Below are 24,905 nucleotides of genomic sequence, written 5' to 3' on the forward strand. Positions count from 1 at the left end.
CTTTAGGATGCCAGAGCACTCACTTCTCTGCGTGTCATAACTTTCCATCCAATTATTGGCAAAAATAAGAGGAAAAACCATCACATACATGACACATAGTTCAGAATCCAAGGGTACCATGACTAGCTACATAGATTACAACATGAGCTGCTAAGAAACCTAACAAACAAACCCTAACAAGTAAAGTCTTCTCAGAATTTTGCAGAAAAAAAGAGAAGAAATAGGAAAGAAGTCAAACAGTTTAAGTGACAGGGGATGACAGTCTCAACATCTTATCCAGGGTTGCTGCCTCCAGACAATCACTTGAGTTTGTCCTCTGCTTGGAAATAGCCAGGATCTCATGTCAGACGAAGGAAGTTGGTGACACAAACCAGTTTTTTTGTTGGCAATCATTACCAACCCCCATCACTGCACTGCCATGCCTCCTGAGTGGAATGGAGAAGCAAAGCATCTCAGGAAGATGTAATACTCTGGTAATCTTAGCAGTCCCTGCAGAGCAGTTCAAAGACTCATTGTCAGGGCAAAATGGAAATGGGAGCTATACTGCAGCACACACCAACTGACAAAATGTCCCTTGTGCTCTTGTGCTTATGATACAGTCACACAGACTATTTTCATTTTAATTAAAAAAATGTAATTGGTGTTTGAGGTGGTCTACAATAAGTAGATGACATCACTACCTTAAAACCCCAAAAGTGGTATGCACTGTCTGAACGTAAATACATCGGGGAAGGAGTAAATAGAAGCACAACCATATGATTTCATTTATTGAAACCTCTCCTGGCAGTGAACAAGGCCAGAACCACCCACCAACTTTTCTCTATTTATTCAGTCTTGTGTGTTCAGGAGAGCAATCTTCACAACCAAGACTTAGGTCACACACACACAGAGCATTTAGTATTCACAAACAAACAAGACCAAAAATTCTAGTCATTTTCTTGTTCAACTTCAGGGTTTTTTAGCTTAAGCACTTTAGCTTAATTTTCTCATAGACTTCAAGTCAGCATCAAAATTTAGGTGAAACACTTTCCCACTGAAGCCAATAGTAAAGTTTCCACTTAAATCAGGTGTTTAGGTCATCACAAATGAGCACAAATCTTGCTCATAGCCTAAGGAAACCCATTGGCATTCATTACTTGTATTTGAGTACCAATGTGAAGAGGATTTTACAGGAGAACAAGCAAAGCAGTGGAGTCAAAATGTGAAACATTACTTCAGTATTCAATGTTACATCAAATCACAATAAAATTGATGCCACTGCACTAGAAATGAAACAGGAAACAGATACCATAAAAGTTATGATAAAAATATGATCATTTCTTCCTCTTTTCTTTGGTCTGCACAATGGAAATTAGCCCCTCAGTATCTTAAGTGGTCTAAATAGCTGCATGAGTTAAGCCCTATTTTAACTCTCAGCCTGCTTTTCCCACATTTACTTATGAGAGAAAAGCCCCCTATGCTAGTATCTCATTTGTCCACATTTATACCATATTACTAGTTGGAAAAGTAGTTTTATTAACATTACTCTTCTTGGTCATTAAAATTGCTTGCAGATACATGGAATATCTTTTAGGTAAACAATCAGAAATTAATGGCATGCCATCTCAGGTAAAAGTTCCAAATTTGTTCTGAGAATCTTTCCTGGGCTGTCAAAGACTCTGGGTACCATTTTCTAGTGGGGTTATATTACTTTATGTACGTCTCACTTTTTAATAAAATAGCAGCTAATGAATGGATATATATAGATTTGATTGCTGTTCTCAACTATCAAATTTTGTAGAAGTAAATTCTCGTCCATATTTTGGCATTAAAAGAAAAAAGGGATATCACTGCTTGGGGGAAAATCTGGAAGTGGAAGTGACAAGAGTTAGTTTTAAAGCTTTTGTGGAGCTTCAAAAAATGAAACCTAATAAAACCACAAGCAGACTAATGGATAATTATGACTCCTGAGCTGTACCAAGAAGCCCCACCAAAAGTTTAATAAAGTGTCAATGCATTTTGGAAACAGCGTCACAGAAAATTGTTTTAGATAAGACCTGTTCTCTTTTTGCATCATTAATATTGAGGACAACTTCAGGAGAAATTGAGGACATTTAAGGATTTAAGTTAACTACCTATAGATGTAAATATCTATCTATAGATCCTTTAGATAAACACATGCTTGCCTGAATTTGAAGTCTTTCAGGATTAAACAAAAACCCCAGCTACGTTCAGTACACCAGGATACTGAATTAATACATTGAAAATATTTCAATTTAACCTAAAAAAGGGTACACCGTTCAGCAGACCACGGACAAGTAGCAGAAAGACACAGGAGAAGGAAAAGACAGAGGCAAGCAAAATATATTTCCTAATTCTACTTTCAACAATACTGGGAAAAGCTGATAAAGAAAAGTCAATTCTAGAGTCTCACTGGACCATCTTAGATGTTAACATAGTAAAATAAAACTTCTGAATGTTCTCCTCCCTCTCTGGGGGTTATCTTTTTTTATGGCAATAGTCACAGGATCTACAAAATTCAAAACCAACTCAGAATCCGAATGTGGCATTTTCAAACAGTGAAATATTGTAGAAACAAATCCTGCAAAAAGAATCTTTTGACAACAATAAAAATATTTGAGATCCTTTTCATGCAGAAGACAAATATAATAAAGTCTGCCAGCATCCTGGAAATATACGTCAGAAAGATCACTCCCCATATCTTCGCTCTCCCTTTACTCTTCCAAGAAGATGTTCAAACAGGAATGACAAACCATTCAGATTTTGTGTTTGAACCACATTACAAACAAGCTCTCTGCTGAGTACAAAAGCCCCGGCATCTTCTGTTCCATTTAGTTTTACTCAACATTTGAATTAGTTTTGAATTTTACCTAGTATATTTGGCACATCTACTTTAGAGCCGGAAGGAAGTTTTAACAGACAAAGCCCTGTCTGCTCCAAGAAGATGAAACCAGTGCCATCCGGCAGGTGAATTAATTGTGGGGGCATATAAAATGAGACTTGTTTCACACGTCTTCCATCTCAGGCTGCAGGGATAGTGCAAAGAGAAGAGACAGCTAAGAACTTACCTTGCCCATGAGCTTTCCTGAGTAGGAAAATCTGTAGTGGAATGCTGGTGACTACTAGCACCTATGCTATGCCATTGTTAGCGCTCTGCAGGAGAGTGTTAAACTGTGAGATAACAACCTGATTTAGCATCCACCTTCAGCTGTTCCAACTGCCTAGAGGCCACTCCTCAACCCTGGCATCCACTAGTCCTAGGATCATGATGGCCCACTGTCCTAAGGGATTAACAGGATTTAGTTGCAGTGGAAGGCATATGGTATGGCCATTGTAATTAAAGCACATTATTGAGTTCTCAGGCTCAATGTCACTTTTAGAGCGATAGCTCTTGTCAATACTGAGGAGACAAGAAGCTACAAATGCTTGGGAGAATAAGTTAAGAGTAATGAAGGGTTTAGTGGGAAAAAAAGAATCTGAAAATCACAAAGAATATACACAAAAGCGTTTTCGTTACTATCTCTAAAAGGGTCAAGAATACAAGGGCCTAGGGACAAGCACTGAAAACAAAAGGGATTGAAGACAATTATCCACATGAAGAAAAATGTGAAATCTTGTGTTTCCGGTCCCAATGAAAGGCAAAAAAAAGAGTGCTCCAAGGGAAAAATAATCCTTGTATATACTCAACAACCCCTCAGCAAATAATTTTAAATAAAAGGGAAAAAATCTTCTTTCCCAGATGTGCAGTCTGTCAAAATCCCTGTCACAGGTATCACAAAGGCTAAGAGCTTAACAGGATTCTACAAAAGAGTATCCTATACACAGATACCACTACCTTTAAGCAAAGGTAAATAATGACACACCATGGGCATCTTCTTTCCTCAGAGCTTAAATCACTCAGATGAAAGCAAATCTCTTACTTGGAACACTTCCAACAGAGAGCAACAGAGAGCAGAGCAGAGGTCTCCTATCAAGCACTGATCTAAGCTGGCGTGGCTGATGCCCAGGGTACACGAGTGCACAGAAAAACCAGAGCCAGAGCAATTCTAAGCTAAGAGGGTAGAGAGTGGCTTAGCTCTGAAGCACCAGGCATCACCACCACCTCCAGTCCTGGATCTAGCTCAGTCCACTGAACTGGTCTGATCCCAGCCACAGTCCATGCATCCCCAGTAAAGATGTACACACTGAGACTGAGGCCTTCAACAACTATTCATTAATTCAGCTTTCTCCTAATCTCTGAAGTCGCTGATTTTGGTCACTGTCAAAGTGATCATCTGAACACCTAGTAAACATCTGGCATTACACTTAAGTCTCAAGGGCACAGGTAATAAGTATTCTTGTGAATGCATTGACCTAACCAAAGAACTCTCCCGTGTCTTCTAGGAAACTCTTTATTGCTGCAGAAAGGTTTGCAATTTCCTGTGCACGTGTCAACTGATAGTAGCTAAGCACAGTTACTTCCTATATATACACATACACACACAGTACAGACCCACAGTTTTCATCCCATTGAAAAATGGCCAAGAAGCTTCAGTCTGAAGCTACATATAGGACACAGACAGAAATTGCAAACACTGCCTTCTGAAACCAAAACAGACAACCAAATGAGCCCAAATTGTCAAGTCTGAGATATGTACTGAGGAAAAGGTTATTCAATATTGAAGATGATTGGGGAGTCTAAAATGCATTTTTGAAAACACTCATCTCATACAGGGAGACTGTGTGTAGACATTGGGGACAGTTTTAAAGCCCTGTAGCATACTTAACCTCACCTACTTAAGCACAAGGCAGCAGGGACATCCAGCTAGGTTATTCATTCAGCTGGGGTCTCTCTACCCCAGTGCTCAAAAGAATATTCTTGGTTGTTCATGGACATCTACAACTAGGTTAAGCTCTGAGAAAAAACCTGAGCTGCAGGATGTCTTTCTCAAGCACAAGCTCCCATGCCAATAAAATAGCACCTTGCATGCAAAAGATGCACAACATTCTGCTTGGCAGACAAAATCTTTGCTAAATAGCAAGAGCTGAGAGAAGGTAAGACACCTAAGGATTACAAACAAGCAGTAGGATATTACCTGGTTGAAGAATTTCTTTAACAACAGAAATGTATTCCTCAGGCTTCTGATCAGTAGAAATCTCTTTGCTGCTACCAGCTAAGGTCAGTATCTCATAAAGAATCTCTGAATTCTCCACTCCACAAAGCAGAATTACCACATTATCCAGAGGTTTTAGAACTTGTTCCAGAAAATAACTTCTCCTTTGATTCAGGCAGTTAAGAAGTCCACATGAGAGTATCAGGAGTTTACATTTATAAGACAGTAAACAGAGTAGCTCTTGGTGCTTGAAAGATGAATTTTCTAGATCATAGAGTAAGATTCCTTCTTTGTCCACTATGAGTCCAAAAAGAGATTTTAAATACACAGCCCACTCTTCTGCTTCTTGCTCATATATCACGAGGATATCCTTTGTATTTTCTAAAGAGAAAAAAACATTTAAAAATATTTTCAAATGTGGTTTACATACATTAAAAAACATCAGAAGACAGATGGACTGTCATCGTTCCCATCCTCCCCCTCCATAAAACCTTAAGGTGCTGAAGAAATTATCTTTAGCAGAAATCAGCTCATCACCTTGAAATTACAACATCTCCTTATTTCTAAGGCCAAGGCAGAAAGATTGCCCACAGAAATACTGGAAAAATAACTCAGGATATTATGTTTAGAACAACTAATATTTCAGAATAAGTATTGAAACTGCAGTGTAGGGAGCAGAGCACATTCACATCTTCTGCTCCCTCCTAAAGCCTTGACAAATAGGCAGTAGTATTAAAAATGGAACACAGCTTTTAATGACAGAAGAATACGTATTTGAACACATGAACATGATCCAACTTCATTATAAAATTCATTGGTATGTTTAGGATATTTTGTCAGCATGGGGTCAGGATACAAACTCATGATCTTTCTTTACTGTCCTTATTCTAAGAAAATTACTTGAGACCCGCCAAAAAGAAATCTAGAACTCTATTTTTTCAGTTCTTTCCCTTTAAGATGTAAAACATGGTAACTAATACCCTTCCGCAGAGTTACTAGGGTCACAGTTTGAGACAGAGGCAACAGGCACAAGCTGAAACACAGGAGGCTGCTCTGAGCATCAGGAAATGCTTTTCTTCGTGTGAGAAGTGGCACAGCTGCCTGGAGAGGGTGTGCAATCTGTCTCCTTGGAGCTACTCAAAAAGTGCCTGGATATGGTCCTGGCTCTAGGTGTACAGGAGAGCTCCCAAATGTCCCATCCAACCTCAGTCATTTGATGATCGTGTGAAATTATCAAAAACTGTGATTTGATGAGTAACACAATAGTAATACACATGAAGCCAGGGTGGTTTAATAGCCCCAGTGTAGTTGACAATCACAGCCTCATGGAGCAACAACGTGAGGCTGAGGAATAGATACAGCTTCCGCACTTTGCTTCACTGTGCCTCACAGTGTCTGCCTGCTGGTCAGGGTCAGGCAGCCTGACTGACACTTGCCTGCAGTGCACCACAGCTCCTTTGAGTGCCTAAGCTGCTGCACTGTGAGGATCAGGAGATATGGAAACAGAGGGTACACAGAGCTAAAATGTTTCTGGGGCACACAAAGAATGTGGGCAGTGGGATGCACTGTTGGAAGAACAGTACAGATGTAGCTAAGGAAAATAAAAAACTTGTCAAGGATCCCACATCAGCCCACTTATAAAAGGATAAACTGAACGAATATCTCCAGTCCAGGATTAATGCTTAAATTATTTGTCCTCCTTTTCTTTTAGAATAAATTATTTCTATTATTATTTTGACAATTTGTTCATCCATTCTTTCCTCTGGAGATACTTGAAACAAAGCTTACTCAGCAAAAGCTGATCGAAACTCGTAGAGAAGGGATTCTATCATTTAGTCTCTTGAGTTCATTGTATGTCTACAAACTCCTTGAAGGACTGTTGCCATCTTTTTAAGATTTGTGAAAGCTCATCCTTCCACAAAGTTTTCTGTCACAGGAAATCATAAAGGGTCATGCTCAACATTGTAGCAGGTGATGATATTTCAAGTTAACCAACTCTTACCAGCACACTAAAACAGGGTAATATTTGTTAAAATGTATTTGGACAGATGAATACTGCATTTCCCACAGTAAAAACAATCTGAAAAATACCTGTTTCTAACGAAATGTTGAATATTAATAATAAGAAAAAGAAGCAGGGTATTTCTCAGTTAAGTCAGAGCAAAATAGTTTGGTTTATGATGCTGGGATAAAAAAAAAAATTACTTGCCACAACGTTGTTTTCTGAATCTCATCTAATCTTCCATAATACTCAGACAGACATGCACAAAGTAGAAACAAAAAGCTATGAATTGCTGCACACTTTCAAAAGAAGAACATGTATTAACAGTGCTGTAAAGCTCTCCCAGTTTGACCACACAGTTTCACATCACAGAAAATGAAACAAGCAAGTACCTTCTTGTTGCAGTGTGTTGCAATTTCCTGTTTTAGACATCTTAGTCCCTTCCCAGGTGTGGAAACCCCCTTCCCCCTCACCCCCTGCTGGGCTGTCAATCAGTCTTAACATTCCAGCAAGGCCATCGTGTGGTTGGTCAAGTTCAAAGGATGCCCTTCAGGCCTGGGGTCATTGACCTGTCCATGTGTCCCTCGTCCCCGAGACCCTCCTCCTCCCACCTGGTTGGTGCCTCACCTGTCCCTGGGCTTGAATTGAGCCGGGACCATGTGCTCAGTATTCTGTTGGAGTGGTTACCAAGATTCAGATGTCAGTGACCATGGAATAAAACTCTGGATATAAACCCTCCGACAGAATCCATCTCCTTTTCCTCTTCACCCTAGCCTGAAGCCCTTCCACCTGAGGTAAACTGAGTTTCCACAAGCCTGGATTTGTTCAGTGCCCAGCTGCAACACCCAGCCAGCCAAAAGTGTCTCTGAGGTGAGACATCACAGTTGTCACCTTTGGCCCAGCAGCAAGGGTCAGACGAGCCCAGGTACAATCTACCTGGTAATATTGGAATCTTATTTCCATACCTTCTATTTACATACAGTCCCTATTAACTAAAAGCATTGGAGCAGTTCTTTAAAAATGTGGACATAAAGACAATACTTACACCATAAGGAAAATTTAAGAATCCGTTCTTTAAACTTTGTTTGAATTTACTTGGTTCTAACTTCCAGCCATAATATAATTTCATATTTCTGCAATCCTAAAAGAGCATGTCTTCTTCTGCTCTCAGGAATCCATCCCCCTAAGGTCTTCAGATTCCCATGAATTAACTCTTAGCCTTGCCTTCATTACAGTTTGTAAACTAGGATTAATACTCTTCCCACCACAACTGGGACATGGTAGAACTCTCCCTATTTTTTGTCCTGCACTTTTGTGAATCCACCCACCTTTTCAAAATACTGAGAAAACCACAACTGCATACAAGGTAGGGGATCCTTCATACAGTGCATGAGAAGAAAAAAAATAACCTTGGGTATGCACATGAGCTCATAAACAATGAATTTCATTCACATTCATTCATCCCTGTGCAAATGGAAAGTACAAGGCTTGAAAAAGGTACTCAAAAAATTCTAAAGATGAAAGTGAGAAACATGCATCGAAAGGATAAAAGAAGACAAACTAATTCCACTTCCATATGGAATATCTGCAGTCTGCAGCTTTGATCTTGGCTAAGCAGGAATGAGAAAGGGGTTTTATGATGTTTATTGAAGGTTCAACTGCATTTCTTCTCAACTATATTGATTTTTATATATGAGAAAGAAAGCTTTATTTGTATAAGAAAGGGAGAGTGAAATATATCTGACACCACACTTGATAGAATAAAAGCTCTGCAGCACACATCTCATAAAGCTCTAATGCAATATGCTCCCCCTATTTAATTTGTCTTTTCTATCTATATACAGAGGGAAGAGCCATGCTGTTGAGCAAGGTTTTTCATACTGCAGTTTGGTGCAATGTTTATTGAAGCAAGCAGCAAGTGCTATTAAGTCACCTCTGGGAATCCAAACGTGGGTATGGTTTGAATTATAAGCTTGCAATTTTTTTTTTCCAACATCGATCTCCCTTCTGTATTAAGAGTTAACTTCATTATTAAGCAGGAATGTAAGGCTTGCATCTTATTTGCCCCAAATTGTATTAAAAGGTGAAATATTATATTTTGAAATGCTTGCCTGAATAGAAATGTGGAGTCAAAGTTGACCCTACAAATAGGTACGATGTCCCCTATCAAAAATCCACTCTATGTACTAGTAGCTTTTTCCTCTGATACTGTTTTCATCTTCATAGATTCTACTCAGATGCATACGCAGGCACCTTACTTGAAAATTAAAGCCCACCAAAACTCTGCCTTTAGAACAGCATTATTTTTCCTGAAACAAAAAACCAATCAAGTTTGGCTTTACTGCAACACTCCCCACTACTGAATATACAATAACAATGCTCAACTTTTCAGCCAGAGTTTTTTCCCCTTCATTATTTTCATCTCTTAATGAATAATTCTTTGAATTTACTGCACTTGAAATATATCTAAGTAGAGAATAATTTTGTTCCCTTGAAAGTTAATGTAATAGAAACTACCATATCCTGACAAAATTAAGTTGTGCTTCATCTGCTCCTACTTGCAAACTGACTCAAAAGTAGAAATAAAACTTATTATTAGTTCAGCAATGAGAAACAGTAAGAGAATTTTTGCAGTCATCCATAACCTGAAAGGGGTTCTTCTGACAAGCAAAACTCTTCTCTAGTTACTGGTGCATGGTTGCCCAAGAAAGCACAACTCATGTCATCTGAAGGTCTCTTTGAGAAAACCTGCTAGATACTGTGAGATTTCTGTGACCAAGAAGGAATCAATAACTTGTGTATATAGGGTAAAAGAACATGTCTTTTATGGCAAGTATTATAAGATATAGTAAAGGGAAGAAAGCACCAATATATTAGAGAGTTAAAGGAAACCTCAAGTACTCGGCAATGCACCAAACACACGAGGAAGGCAAAAGAAACAAATGGAAAATTGGGGTCTAGTAGCTGCTCTTTAACAGATATCTCAGTTTATGAATCTTGCAGTCTGTAAAAGATCATTTCTGTGTGTTTAGAAATAATCAAGAAGCTCATCTTTGAGAATGACACTGCACAGGTGTCAATTCATCCCCGATCTTTTAAAGGCCTTTTAGGTTTGTAGGAGTTTGTAAAGGTTTGTGGGGGAAATGCTTTACTTCTAGATATCTTTGACCTGAATTTTACTACAGTTATTTCCATAATTCAGCACTAACAGAGTTTGTTTGATTTAAATAAGGCTGATTATAATTAGGATAGGATATAAAAATTGGCTCTACAGTCCCACTACCTTAAGACATTTTGATGAAAAAAATGTCAGGTTTGAACATGAGCTTTTATCCAAGTTTTAATGGAAAGATGGATCACCATATTTCTCAGGGTTGTCCAGAGCCTTTTCCAGTTAGGGTACTGGAACCAAACAATAGAATTCCCTGCTATTCACTCAGCTGCCCATGAACTCCTATAACCACATATCAAGCCTGCCACAGTCAGCCCCAACAGAAACGTAATTCAAGTCTGTTTACAATCCTCACCTCAATCCCATCAGCCTTTGATACCTCTGTGAAGAAAACACCCGCTTAAGTTGTTCTCCACCCTTAGGTTGAGAAAGGACAGGATAAACTGCTAGAAAAGCATAAAGTTTGTCCCTTTTATTTCTTCCTGTCACAGATATCATCACTTGGGGAATGGAAAGTTGTTTGATTTTTTAAAAATATCTCTCTTAAAAGGAAAGAAATGAATGAACTCAGTATGCAATGAACTACTATCCATCAGCAAAAATTTGTTAAAATAAGTACAGCAGTTAAATATCTCAAAGGAGAAGTGGAAAGACACTGAAGCTCTTGCTCACTTTCTCATAATATATTGATGAAAAATCTGGACAATATAAGTGGTATGGAATGACATCCATTGCATCTTTAATTCTTTTGTGAATAGCAGACTACACTCTCAAAGATCATCATGAGCATCTTTCCGTGATAAGAACTCACACAAAAAGAAGCAGCATTTTTTATCCAGGCAAGCAGTGCCAGGATAGAGCTATTCAAGACTTTACAAGTTGACTGCACTCACCTACATCACCCCGTAGGATGAAACTATGGATATAGTCATGAGGGTCATGACACAATGAAAAAGAAATGGAGCATGAGAAATATCAGGAAGCATAAAATAACCCAGACTCCCCTCTTTACTCAGATTTTCAAAACTTTTCTTCTAATCTCAAGAAGATTTATTTCTATCTGGGCTGTATGTGGGATAGGAATGACAAGCGTACATACTAGTTCAAATAAGACTTTAGAATCTAAAGATTTTTAGTCTCTTGGTCCCTTTGCAATCTTTTGACAAAGACTCCACCATTCATCTCTTCACACTGCTTTCCCTGATCACTAACAGTGGTATGATAAAAACTGGAAAAAGTTTCACTAGCACTTCAAACAACTCCTGCAATCTAACATTTGGAAATAGAATGAGAACATTTAATTCAGCACTAATGAGTGGCCTTAGCATAACAAACTGCCCCTCACTCATCAAGAAGGCATTGATTTTCCCAGTCAGCACACCTCACACACATCCAGTAAATGTGTCTCAAAATGCATCTCCAGCCCTTGGTTTCTGGAATTCTGCAAGGCAAATCCCCTGAAGGAAGCCAAAAAGCACTCATTGCAGGAAGGACAGCAGAAAGCACTTTAGAACTACTTGCAGATAATGGAAAACATTTTCAAAGCAGTTCATGTTGCTTCTCTGAGATGCTCCAGTAAAGGAAATGAAAATTATAAGAGCCACTTGTAAACTTTAGAGTGAGATCACAAAGTAGCAAAATTGCTGCAGTGCTGTGGTACACCTGTTTCAATTAAAGCAATTATCCTAAAACAAAGGGCATTGTTGCCCTCACTGTATCAGCCAGCAGTGGCTGCGCTTCTATTCTCAAATGCCTATTTAACTAGCATGTAACAAGAACATTTTCATCCTTTATGGACCTTCTGTTGGTAATTGCTAAATTGTATGTGAAACAAATACTTGCTCTATCTCTATGAAATCAAGTCTCATGACTTCATCCTTCTTCTTACTAAGCTTAGCAAGGTCTGGAGTGGGCAAAATTAGGTTCTACAGAGAGAAAAAAGTTTGTAGAAATGGCATCAGTTCACCCTTGACCTAGTTGGTTTTCCCTGTAAAGAAAACCATTTATCTTCCCTATGGTAACAATGGGAAAACAGAACCAAAAAAATTTCTGGGGTGTCCTTTCACAGCACCAACCTGGCACAGGTAGACCAGAAAGATTCCTGACTATCAAACATGACAAAGCTAATGTTATGCCCAAAAAGCTGTTTCTTATCAAGCAATATGGCCTTATTTCCTGGTTTAGGCCTTTCTCTCTGATCTGTCCTATGGATCTTTTCAGCTGAATATCTACTGAATATCTACAGGCTCTTGCTTCTAATGAACAAGGCTCAACACAAACATGGGATATAGAGGACAGAAACCATTTCTCTATTTCAAGGTAGACCGTCTCCTCCATCGCAATTGCAAAGAGGTAAAATCTCCTGTCATTACAGTCACTTCTTGGAGAGCAAATTGCACCTTCAGTAGATTTTAGCACAAAATCAGGTAATTCAAAAAATGATTTAGACATGAACAAATAATGAAAAGAAATATACCATAATGACAGCACGAAGAGCTGGAGTAATATGCTACTCCTTTATGATTGCCATGGAACAAGTCCTTAAGGTCACATGAAAACCTGAACAAGTCTTTAAAGTCACAGGAAAACCTGAGGAAGCTGTATCAAGTTTGCACTACCAGACGTAACCACCACTTGAAGATTTCCCTTATAGTATAACTATGGTTTTATAAACATGAAATTTTTAAAAACACTTAATTTCAAAGTGTCCTGTTAGGGCAGACAAAAGCATCCTCTTTATCTGAATTATTTTTTTTAATTTCCAGCATTTCTCTTATCAGGATGCCTTTAGATGTTCTCATCCTTACATAGTACAGGCAATTTGGGATTTATCCTCACATTTAAACTCTGACTTAAATTCAATGTCTTTGCTTTATCTTTTGCCTTCTCTTGCCTTTTTTTATCTGCCCCCTTTGATTCCATTGTTACTTCCAATTCTCACAAATTCTTAACTTTAATTCAAAATAAGAAACAAAGAATGGAATACATGTTCAGCAGATATTATTTAGGGAAAACATTATTGTGAAATTCAGTACATTTACCTCTAACACAAGAGAATATATTTCAGAAAATAGGGCTTCCACAACAAAACAAAAACACACTGATCTTGTAAGAAATAAAATTTCTTGGGTAAGTTGCTTTAGCTGATTCCACCAGCTAAGGTCTGGGAAGGTCACACCATGGCAACTGATGTACAAAACAAGAAAGTGTCCTACACATTAAGTGGTCTAATTTGTATGCCAGAGTCTTGACAGACACTGATCACCAGGCAATATTTAACAATAAATAGTACTATTTACTGCAATTTATGCTCTGTGTTACCTGAATTTGTAATGTGATTAAATACACTGAAATAACTGTAGGTGACATCCCAACTACTCCTAAATTACAGATTACCCTTGACACTAGAAATCTGTAGAAATCTGGCAGCACTCTCAGAGCAGTCATCGAATGGTTTGGATTGGAAAGGACCCTTTAAGACCATCTCACTTCCAGCCCCTGCCATGGGCAGGGACACCTTCCACCACACCAGGCTGTTCAAAGGCCCATCCAACCTGGCTGGGAAGCTTTCCTTTTATGGGGCATCAACAGCTTCTCTGGGCAACCTGTTCCAGTGTATCATCCACACATACTGGGTTTCTAAACCTACTGCTTCCTTTGCCACAAGTCAGAGTACTGAGGGAGGGCTTTTGAGATCCCACAAATTAGATGGCTTGATCTTCTCCTGCTTTTGCAATCCAATTATAAATCCATATTTTAATGCAACTCATTTACTTGAGCATTCATCCAGAAATTTAAGTAAATGTGATAAGCAGTTTTTGTTTGATGCATAACATGTCTGAGTTTTGAGGCTGTAGAAGAAATTGTCCTCCAGTTTTAGCTCTTTTCTTTCCTCCCTTTCTGACAAATAAAGGACAGTCACTAAAAACACCCAAACACTAACAACAGAACAACCCAAGACAAATATCCCATCAGCGGTGGACAACCACTTCATATTTGTTTTGAACTTTTTAACAGCATTCATGCTAATGTTGCACACAGAAGGAAGTAAATGAAGTAGAAAATAATTACGTAAACATGCAGCTTCAAAAAAATGAGCAATGACATAGCTAACAGCGAGTTAAAAACCAAGCTAAATAAAACACTCAGGAACAAATTCAGTTGAAGGCTGACTTCTCTATATTATCCCGCCCCTGCTTCCTCTCCACTGCCTTAAGACAGATTCTACAGACCAGCTATATAAGAAACTACTTGTATTTCTGTCCATTGGATAAAGCAAGCAGCTTAGTTAAATGAATGCCAACCTGCCTTCAAAAATTTAACCATGTATCTGCAAAATTGAATGTGACTCCCAAATGCATGCTGCAGCTTTCATGAGATTCAAAAGACATTTTTCCAATAAGAACACATCCTCAGTATAGGTTTAACACAAACAATTACCTCCCCCCCCACCTTGCAAAACAAATTCTCAAAATTATTACTGGTCCTAAAATAAGAACAAATTGGAGAGTTACCTGGGTAACAATTTTGGGTCCTCCTCCAGTGGAGAGACCTCGCAGAAATATTTTTGTATAACTACTACTGCTTTAGACCACAAAGATGTTTCCTGGAAATAAACCAATTCTATATGTTGAGGTTCTTGCAAACAGATTTACTATACAATACATACATTCCCACCCTACATTGCAGCATAGTCTCACTGTGGGGTAGAAACAGGAAAAATAGTACACAATTGTGTACACTGGAAGAAAAGTATCTCACTGGTACTTCCACCTTTTCAAACACACTATCATCCATTTCTAGTTCAAAAGGTACAGAAAAGAAAGTGAAAACAAACCTGTCCTGAACTGTTTTTGACACCAAATTGAAGCCTTATCCCACTACAGTCAGAGAACCTGTGTAGTTCAAATACAGTAAACTCAGAAGCTTGAGGTAGCCACGCCAGGACCAAAGAATTATGAAGCATCCTGCTTTTTACATCATCAAGTCCCTTGTTGTTCAACCAAATCTGTATAACTACATTTTTACTTTCCTCTTGAGCATTCAGAAAAAAGAAACATATAAAAATTAAACAGGCAGATGCCATCATAGGTCTATCACCATGGTCACTGCACTTGTGTTTCATTAGTGTCTAATGTAAGACTCCTCAGGATCCCACAGTTTAACACACTACCAAGTGCCAGGTGCTCAGCAATAACCACGTACTCATTTGGTAAAGGTATGAAAAACAATGTGCAGTTTTAATTTTCCATCTCTGGAGTTTATTCTGCCTGTTCCATTTTCCATTTAATGCAGATTAACATGGTAAATGCACAAACATCTCAAATGTTCAGAATCACCCCTCACTGCCTGCAAAGGCCATGGGACCAGACCAGAGTGAGTCTAAAACAACCTCTCTTCAATGTACCTTGAACAGCTCTCAGGCCCCACTGCTGAGCTCTGCACATCCTGTTTAGCAGGGAACACCACTTACCAACGTGGAAGTAGCCTTGCAGCATTAGGAAACAAAGTTCTTAGAGTGCTCCCTGCCCACACCTACTCAGTGCTAGAGCACAATAAACATGAGCATGAGGTTGAGCTCCCACTCTCTTGGACACACTTGTGCCAAAGCAGGTGTCTCAGGGGACACCTGAGCATAGCAACTTCTACTGACTCTATAGATGGGACAGACTGGAGAGCTATACCCTCCTGCAGTGTTTAATGCCCTTGCATGTACCCAGCCTGGCTAATCAGGACCACAAAAAAATGAAACATTTCTTAAATTAAATTCTCATTATGATATCAAAATTCAGTGATCCAGATTTTAGCAATATACCGAGAAGAGAAATGTCCACAAACAAAACAACATGCTCAAAAGTCAATTTCAAAAAATGACAGTGCTTACACCTCCTGTCACCCTTCTGATCTTTCAGTAAGAAATAAATACCTATAAAAGTAGAGGAACTTAAGTTTGGAAACACTCCTCTAAAGAATTCTACTACTTTGATAAAGACTTAGATCCTGAACTATCATTTATCCAGTACTGGATTGGTTTTTTGTTACACAAAAGTGAAAACTTTTTCACTTATTAAGCAAAACAGATTGTTTAGGGGAGAGCACGTATACCTGGAAATTCAAATGTTACAATGCTCATCTGTGGCATAATTGTGGTGAGAAATAAATTAGTGTAATTGACTTTTGTAATATTTTAAGTATTTTAGGTTAATGTTCAACCCTCCATTTCTGATAAAAAGGACTAACTTTTCACAGAAGTCTCCAAAATGTTACAGCCAATGAATGAGTTGTCACAGTTTAAAAGGATAGTTCTGCCTTTTAACTGTATTATTTAAGGCATGGTTGTGTTCAAAATGAATGCTACTTATTATTATACATGTCATTCAAAATGAGCATGGACTTAACAGCATGTGGGAGTACAAAAACTATGGCATATATTACATATTTACAAGCTAAGATACAGAAACATGGCTTGCCATTTTAATGAATTCTATAAGTATCAGTGTTGAAATACAGGCTGTAAGCTTGCCAATGAAACATAACTGTTTTTAAACTCTTAGAAAACCAGCTGACAATAGCTTGGCAAGAACACTAGCAGAAAATTAAAATGAAACTATCCTGAATGTACCCTTTAAGCAGAAAATTCTTCTGCTTCCAAACTGTTAAATGTAGGATCTGGCCTAAACTTCCACTGAAAATACATTTTCCCCCAATTCAATTACAGACTATTTCATTCAAGGCCAAATTAGATTTGGCCTCCTCTGAAATAGCTAGTTTTGAACAGGGAATGGAATTGATATGGGAGAGGAACACATTTGAAAGTTTCAATAAGATTACTGTGTTGCAAAACTAGAAAGCATGTATAAGAACCTTAAAGTTCTGATTTAAAACACTGGCAAAATTTCCTTTGATAGTGCACAGCAACAAGGCTTTGTTGATTAAATAGAGTTATTCTGAGACACACTAGGCTGGGGAATTAGCATTCCATGTTTAGAGGTAGGAAGTCTACAGCAACCAGAGACTCAGTGAAATATCTACAAACAGACATCTCAGGGGGGTGGAGGAAAAAAGGTATATTGAGTTTTGTGCATTTTTATTAGATTTTCCAGATACTACAGAACATCCTTTCCAAGCAAGACTACTCCTATTATTTGATTAAATCTTTATAAAGTTCTCATAATATAAGCCTACCTTTAAAAAATACTGTTTAAAAGATTCAGATGAATTTGAAATGCAAAGTACCTTTAGGTACTTCAAGTAAGATTAAGCTGCCAGAGTTTACTTTCTGGGCAGAGCTAGAATCATTTAGAGTCTCATAAAGATGTTGGAAGTCTATCTGGCTTACTTGAAGGCCTTGCTTTTGTCAGGAAAATCCACAAATGCCAGAGGTTTATGGCAAAAAAAGAGACACAAGAGTCCTGCAATTTTATTTGAATAAACAAATAAAGGGAGAGATTCCACTGGGGCACATGCACACGGGGTTTTCTCTCTGAAGGTTTTGGAGGCCACAGCCTCCTTTGATCCCAAACTCTCAGCCACATGGTGTCTTCTTCCTTTCCCTACTGGCTGGGGCCCCAGGAAGATATAGCCCTCCCCAACCACCTACCACATATCCCCCCTTGAACCTACTACTCTACCTCAGTGTTCAGAAACTCTGGCTTGTGCAGACCCATGTCTGTTCAAGCAGCCAAGCTGCCTGGGCTCAGCAATCAACCTGCAGCCCAGAGTCAGCAGAGACACGAAGACCCATTTCAAAGACAGTAACACACACCTTCACCCATCAAATTGTTTAGAAAGGCATTAGCTTTCCTGTCAATCCCTCCTCTTCTTCTTTCTCAATTTGCCTTTTTACAAACACTAGTTATCATTAATTTAACCCTTCCTACCAACCAGGAACACTTGAAACAGCCCCTCCAGACTTTTTCACATCTGGTCCCTGCACCAGGAATGGCAAGTAAATAAAGGGAATAAAGTAGACAATGACAGTTCATATTAGTCCATGAATCACTAGAGCTCCTTGCTATGGCTACTGAGAACTGAAGCCTGCCATCCTTTTCTTCCAGCTGAGAAGTACAAACCTCCAGAGAATTAGAGACCTTGACCTGAGTATGATAGGTCCACACATGTCCAGCTGTCCTGACTGCTGTCTCTGCTGTCCTGGTCGAATGCTACAAACAGCAAAGACCAAAGGCAGCATCTGGGCTAAGGGGGCTTCCTGTCCAAGTCAGCCCAAACGACCTCAAGTGTTCCCTACCAGGGACTCCAGTGACCTCAAGTCAGGACAAATGATCTCAAGTAACCTGTGTGACCTCAAGCAACCCCTGATGTTCTGCCCCTTCAGCTCTTAGTGAGGAGCAGCCTGCAGCACCCCACACCACATCATTACCAGGCTAGCTGGTGACGGATACAAAGCAGACTCTCCCACAGCTTCCCTCCCAACCTAGTCCCTCCCTTCATCTTCTTCTCACAGAGTAATTTCCTCAGCAGCAGGATCTGAGCAAGCCAAAAAACTCACCTGGCTCATGGCAGCTGTTCAGTTTTGCTGCACCCAATCAGTACAGAGTCTTAAACTGGGTTAAAAAAACCCAAAAAACCAAAAGCAATAAACATTGTTACACAAAGAAAAAGTAAAAAACAGTGTCACAGCATACATCACAGTTGAGATGGCCACAACACACAGAGTATCACCACACAATTTTAGAAGGCTTTAAGTATTCACCCACACAGAACAACACCATACCCCATCAGAAGACTTCAAGCATCTGCCCATACAGAGTAACATTACTCCAGAAAGCTGCAAGCATCCACCCTTCTTGCTCTTCAGCCCAGCCTTTTATACCCTCATTGTCCATGCATTGCAGCGGTGTGCCCTCTGTTCCCTTTGGTGATGGGTCAGTGCCCCGGGCCCTCCATGGATCACTGCTGTCAGTGCTGCTCACCTGCTGCTCACAGCTGTGCCCATTGGGGATGAGGCTCAGCCACCTAATTACCACAAACAGCGTGCCCACAAAACAACTCAGTGGACACCAGCCAACTTACTCTTTATATCTCATTCTTCCTGGCCTTTCCCAATCCTGTACAATGTGTTTGAAGGGAATGGGCAAAGGCAGCTATGAAAATAAAGCACACACATTCACCAATAGTGGTTGAATAAAATGCACCTGTTTGTCTTTCCCACTTACCAAAAGAACATTTGAAAAATTGTTCCCCCTTTGGCATGAAATTCATATTAGACAGAGAAGTTCCCACGTCCATCCCTTTGGTCCTGGGGTCCCTGCACTTTATCCCATCAAGGATTGTAAAAACTGTGCCATTATCCTTGCCAGTACCTTTACCTCTCCTTCATTCCTTCTTTCATATCTTTTGTATATCTGAGATGCCTTTCTAACCAACTCCTGGAAGGGCTCACTCAGCCTCCTCTCCAGCCCCTGCCCCTGCTGCATGTGGGCTCTCACCCTCCCTCAGTTTGAAGTAAACTTGAATGGAGACTCTAACTCACATGAATTGTTTGTTTCAGTTCTCTCAGACAAAAGGCAGTTGAAAAATAATGATCAAATAGTCATTTTTCAGAGGACTTTTTGTTTCCCTCTTAAAATGCCCCTCTAAACTGAGTTTACAATGGGAACAAGTTGTTCTAGGCTTGTACAAGGTGAGATACACTGGCCACCTTCTTGGGAGTTTTTATACACCAGCCCAAGCACACAATCCTGGCCAGCAGCACACAATCACAACTGAACTGCAGGAATGCTGCTGCAAACATTGCAAAAGAATTTTACTAATAAATTACCTTAGGAAAATAATTTTTTCTTGAAGGGCTTTATACTGAATACTGCATATTTGCTAGTTTCCCACAGTATTTCATATTTTTAAAGGCAACCTAATCAAACTCAGAAGATATCTGGTTTCTGCTGTTAATATGGTTTTGTTCATTTAAGCAATTTATTTCTGCGGCCATGCATATTATAATTTAACAAAAAGCAAGTGCTCACATCTTTTCAATCACAAATTTTAATAAAGCAGAGGAACACCACACTTGTGGCTTCTGATTAAAGTACTGCTTGTTTTCATTTAATGCTCACTAGCATATTAGCAATAAACTCCTTTGAAGCCTGTACTGTATTTAGCCTTTCATTTTTACAGAGGACACAGCACTGCTTAAATAAAGGCTTTTCTTTTCAGTCTTCAAATGACTAAAAATTGTCCATGTTCAATTCATTCCAGGCATACTATAATTTTTTTCTTTCATCTATTTAAACTGTAAATGTTTCACAAATAAATGAAAATTATGAAAAACAGAAAGTTACACTATATGCTTAGCATATATTACCTTATTTCTTAAAAGTTTAATTCATAAATGTCATTCTATTCATTGTTCTGTTTTTCCCAAAGCTTCTAGAATTTTTTATATTTTCCACTTGAAAATAAATAATGCTTGTTATTACAATTGTTCCTCTAATATTAAAAACAAACAGGCAAACACCACTTTATACTGACTACAGTAAACAAACTTGAATTATTTATTCTTTATGATTTAACAATTGCCCTGTAGAGAGAACAACTAAAAAATTTAATATTCCTTTTTGGGTTTGGGTTTTGTATTTTCTTTTTAATTGGAAGCACATATAACAATAAATAGTGAGTGAAAATATTCCTCATTACATTACAAAATATACTTCATTACATTTTTACATGAAAATACCTTGCTTTGTTTGAGAGGCACAACACATTCCCCAGTGCTGAGAAATGTGGAGGATAAAGCACATCTAGGCATAAACTGAACTGTATGTGACAGAGTCTCAGTCAGGTTTGGGGACAGGGGGTTGTTTATATTTTAGTCTGACATTATTTCTTGCAAGGAAAGTTTTTTATGCATGTCTAGAGTAGGGGATCTAGGACCAGGTGTCAGCTCTTAGATCCAGTTGCTCCATTCAGATTCACCTTAACTTGGTGTCAGGGCAAAACTCTGACAACCAGGAAAGCCTCCTTTCTGATGTTGGTTTCCCCAGAAAGGAAACTCAGGGATGCAGGCCTGGACAGAAGCTGTGGTACTCTCCAGCAGAAAGACTAGACACAGCCATACATTTGTTTTCAGTCATACATTTTTTTCAGCTATGAAAACCTGCAAGATTACATAACTCACTTGAAGTGAGTTTACCAGTAGGTACAGAGAAAAAACTATGAAACTTGACAAAGGCACTGCATTTCAGTTTCATGGTCTTACATGAATTCTTTATTTCTTACACAGAAGCAACAGCAGTGAACCTTAGCCACAGACTGCAGCTATTTATAAACACCTGTGTAAAATTTCAAGTCCTTTCCATCTGTTAAGCATGTGGTCCAAATGTAAATGTGTGTTTTCCAAACTCAGCTGTACCGCTGCTTCAACAGCCTCAGTGTCAAACAAGTGTGGAACTCTTCTTACCTAACTGTACACAAAAGCTCACAGAAATGTTAAAAAACAAAGTAATGATGGGGATGGTAAAACCAGTTTGCTTTAACTGTCAGGCCTGTAATAAATTATCCACTGTGGCTTCATAAAAAGCCTTGCTTTTTTACAATGGAGGGAGCCAATAAACACTAAGTGAACATCAATATCATTACATGAAATAGATTCCAGTTTAAATCTTGGTATTTATGACTCCCTCCCTGTCTTCCTTCACAGTGGTTTCAAAAAAATATTTTCAATACCATTCTGAAATTATTATTTTTGTTTACATTTAATAAAACACAGGGCTCTTTTTAATCACAGTTCACATTTCAGTAGTCTGACTTTGATTTACAAAAAAGGCCAGGACAACTTTATTTCTTTAACAATAGTCAGAAATCACTGGACCTCCCTGGGGGATGTAATTATATCAGAAACCATTGCTGCTGTTTACATTGGGGTGCTCAAGCTTGTTAGAGGATATAAAACATTCTTTATTAACTACCAGCAAATAAAGGGGTATATAAACTAATCAAATCCTCAAAGACCAGCTTCAAGAGATACACAGACAGGGAAAGAGTCACACTGTGGGTTTTGAGTCCCTGGGCACAAATGTTCTTCCTGTAAGAAACTGAGATTGCTGCTTTCTTTCACCTTTATCACAACACCAGTAGTATCAGTGCTACAATTTTTCAAATGTGGGTGATCAATTGCTTCTATGCAAACTTCAGTAATTGCTGCTTGCAACAGAATGGGAGAGGATCAGCATAAGGAACGCAGCTTGTAAGGATAAACTTTTGAATCTGAATGAGCATCCCAACACTTCCAAAGGCAAATTATAGCTTCAAGGTACTTCAGTTCTGGCTTCTTTGATACTCAAATTACAAATGCATTATTAATAATATTAATATCACTTAATAATTAATATTGAATATTAACATTAATATTATGATGGTATTACTGAATTGCTTCAAAACTCCACCTCTAGATCTCCTGGATTTTGAATCAAATCATCGTCTGAGAACTCTTGTTTTTCCCTAAAAGTGAAGGAGCTGAAAATCATTTACTACTAAAAATTTAAGCACTCCCTAATTCTTGAGAAAAACAAAAATCAAGTATTACTTGTCTAGATTCCCTCCCAGAACACCACTTACATAAACATTGACCCAGAAACAGCTGAAGAGAAAAAAATGTCCAGTGTGTAAGTAAAGGACACCCAAGGAAAGACCTCAATGAAGATAATTACATTCCTGAGTGTGGAGAGGAGTGATGACTCCGATATGGCATAGCAATGAAGTTATCCTGTCAGTGCCTCCTGTCTCAAAAGGAAGGCAGATATCATCAAAGATCATGCATTACAGATGTTTTATCTCTACCAGCTACAGCAGCTTTAATGGAATTTGCATAACATTCATCTAGGTTAGGGTATTTTACAGAGTCCTGACATGTAACAAGCCTGTCTGTCCCACCAAGCATCCCAAACAGCTTTTAGATTTGAGCTTGACTAGGCCTTGGGCAATCCACCTGAAGCAACCTCAGTACCTCGCAGATGCTATTCCATCAGGAGAAAACAGACCTCTATGCACCATTATGGACAACAGATCTCTTTCTGTAAAAGAAAGGTTTGAATCTTTGGCAAACCTGCAGGAAAGAGGTTTGTGTGTGGAGGTCACAGGTGGATGAGGCTTAGGTAGAGCAATATCTGAAAAAGGGACAGAGACAAATTATGCCAGAGTAGAAGGCCAGTGCATCCTCTGCTGGCTGAGCCTACTGTTACTTGTTCCCCTGCCAATGTGTGGAACTGGCTGCGAGTAGCAGCTGGGAAAGCAGCCATCCCTCTTTGGTGTTTTTACATATTTACTCAGCAATTACTCCAGCTATTTCACATGCATACTCAGGATTTGACTGCCTTTATTCACCAAGATCCAGACTCCAAACTATATGCCCCCAGGTCATGCACAGTGGTATCCTGTCATTGATACAGAATGATCACTGAGCCTACTTCTGTCATTATCAGAATACTGCCCTGCTGAGTGCTCACATCCTCAAACATCAGTTTGCCTAATAATTGGGATAGCATATGCATATTTGGAAATGCTATTAAGTATAGTTTTGCTCATATATGCAGCTTTCTTCTTTAAAGAAACTTGCAGTACTGGATGTTGGATCTAGACAGAAAACAACCAGTACAATAACCATACCCATTTCACCACCAGCCTTAGGTAGAAAGCAAAACAGTACTGAGTTTTGATATTTTATCTACAACTAACTTATTATAAAACAGCTGGAAAAATCATTCTGCCTTTGTTCCCTGGTGTTTTTATCTGTATAATGAGAGTAGTAGGTAAAGATGGCTTGCAAAGCTAACATCATTACAAAGCTGCATTTAATAACTAATAACTAATGCAGTTAGTCAGATGTTATAAAATGATCCAAAATATAAAGTACTTGGTAAAAAACCTGTCTTGACATTGGAAGCAGTAATTTAAATTGATGAACCAGAACAGAAAAACAAAGCATTGAGTCACCTTTTCAGACTCAGGCTCTCACACTTCTCTTTCTTGATTCCTCATTCAGAAAATGAGGATAAAATATTGTCCCATCTAATAAAAGAGTCACAAAAATAAGAAAATAAGCCTGATCTCCCTGCAAGCAAGTCAGTCAAACCTCTGGTATCCTGCTACATGTCTTTCATATCCTTTTTATTGAGTGCCCAGCTTGGCAGTCACTGGCTTGATTTAAGTGTTGCTGAGCCTTGCAAAGACACATGAAGGAAATGGGAGCCATAAATAGACAGTATTTCTGTGAATAAGGGCACATGACTGGGACACAGGGACATGGAGTCACAGGTTTCTGGTTCAGATTAAGGGCTGCCTCTGATTTACATGAGGACTTCAGAAGTAATTTTAACTTTTCATCACATTTTTCCACCAGTCAATGGGATAACGTGTTCCAACACTACCAAGGAAGTAACAAAATACACACTAACAGCTTCGAGGCACCCAGATATTGCAATAAACACCAATAAAAGCATAAACAAGGAATTAATATTCCAGGGCAAAGTCTAGCACGGTTTTGCTGAACACTCCAGGCTGGATCCCATATGGAGAGCTGAGACACTGCAAGAGGATGATCCATTTTAATTAATGACACAACACATGACGAGCCAATTCAGAGGAGGTACATACATACCGAATTAACATTGCTAATACAACTTTT

At 38.8% G+C, this 24,905-nt stretch overlaps 1 protein-coding gene across 2 annotated transcripts in view; it reads right to left on the reverse strand.

The window, feature by feature from the left end:
• The window catches only part of BANK1 (B cell scaffold protein with ankyrin repeats 1), a 135,091-nt gene that overhangs the window by 109,720 nt on the left and 466 nt on the right, over nucleotides 1-24,905 (reverse strand). For both annotated transcript variants that reach the window (XM_074541110.1, XM_074541111.1), the window contains exon 2: nucleotides 5,076-5,474. In XM_074541110.1, the coding sequence (XP_074397211.1) occupies nucleotides 5,076-5,474 (399 nt within the window). The remainder of the gene's footprint in view (nucleotides 1-5,075; nucleotides 5,475-24,905) is intronic.

Source organism: Zonotrichia albicollis, chromosome 5, assembly GCF_047830755.1.
Source record: "Zonotrichia albicollis isolate bZonAlb1 chromosome 5, bZonAlb1.hap1, whole genome shotgun sequence".
Lineage (NCBI taxonomy): Eukaryota > Metazoa > Chordata > Aves > Passeriformes > Passerellidae > Zonotrichia > Zonotrichia albicollis.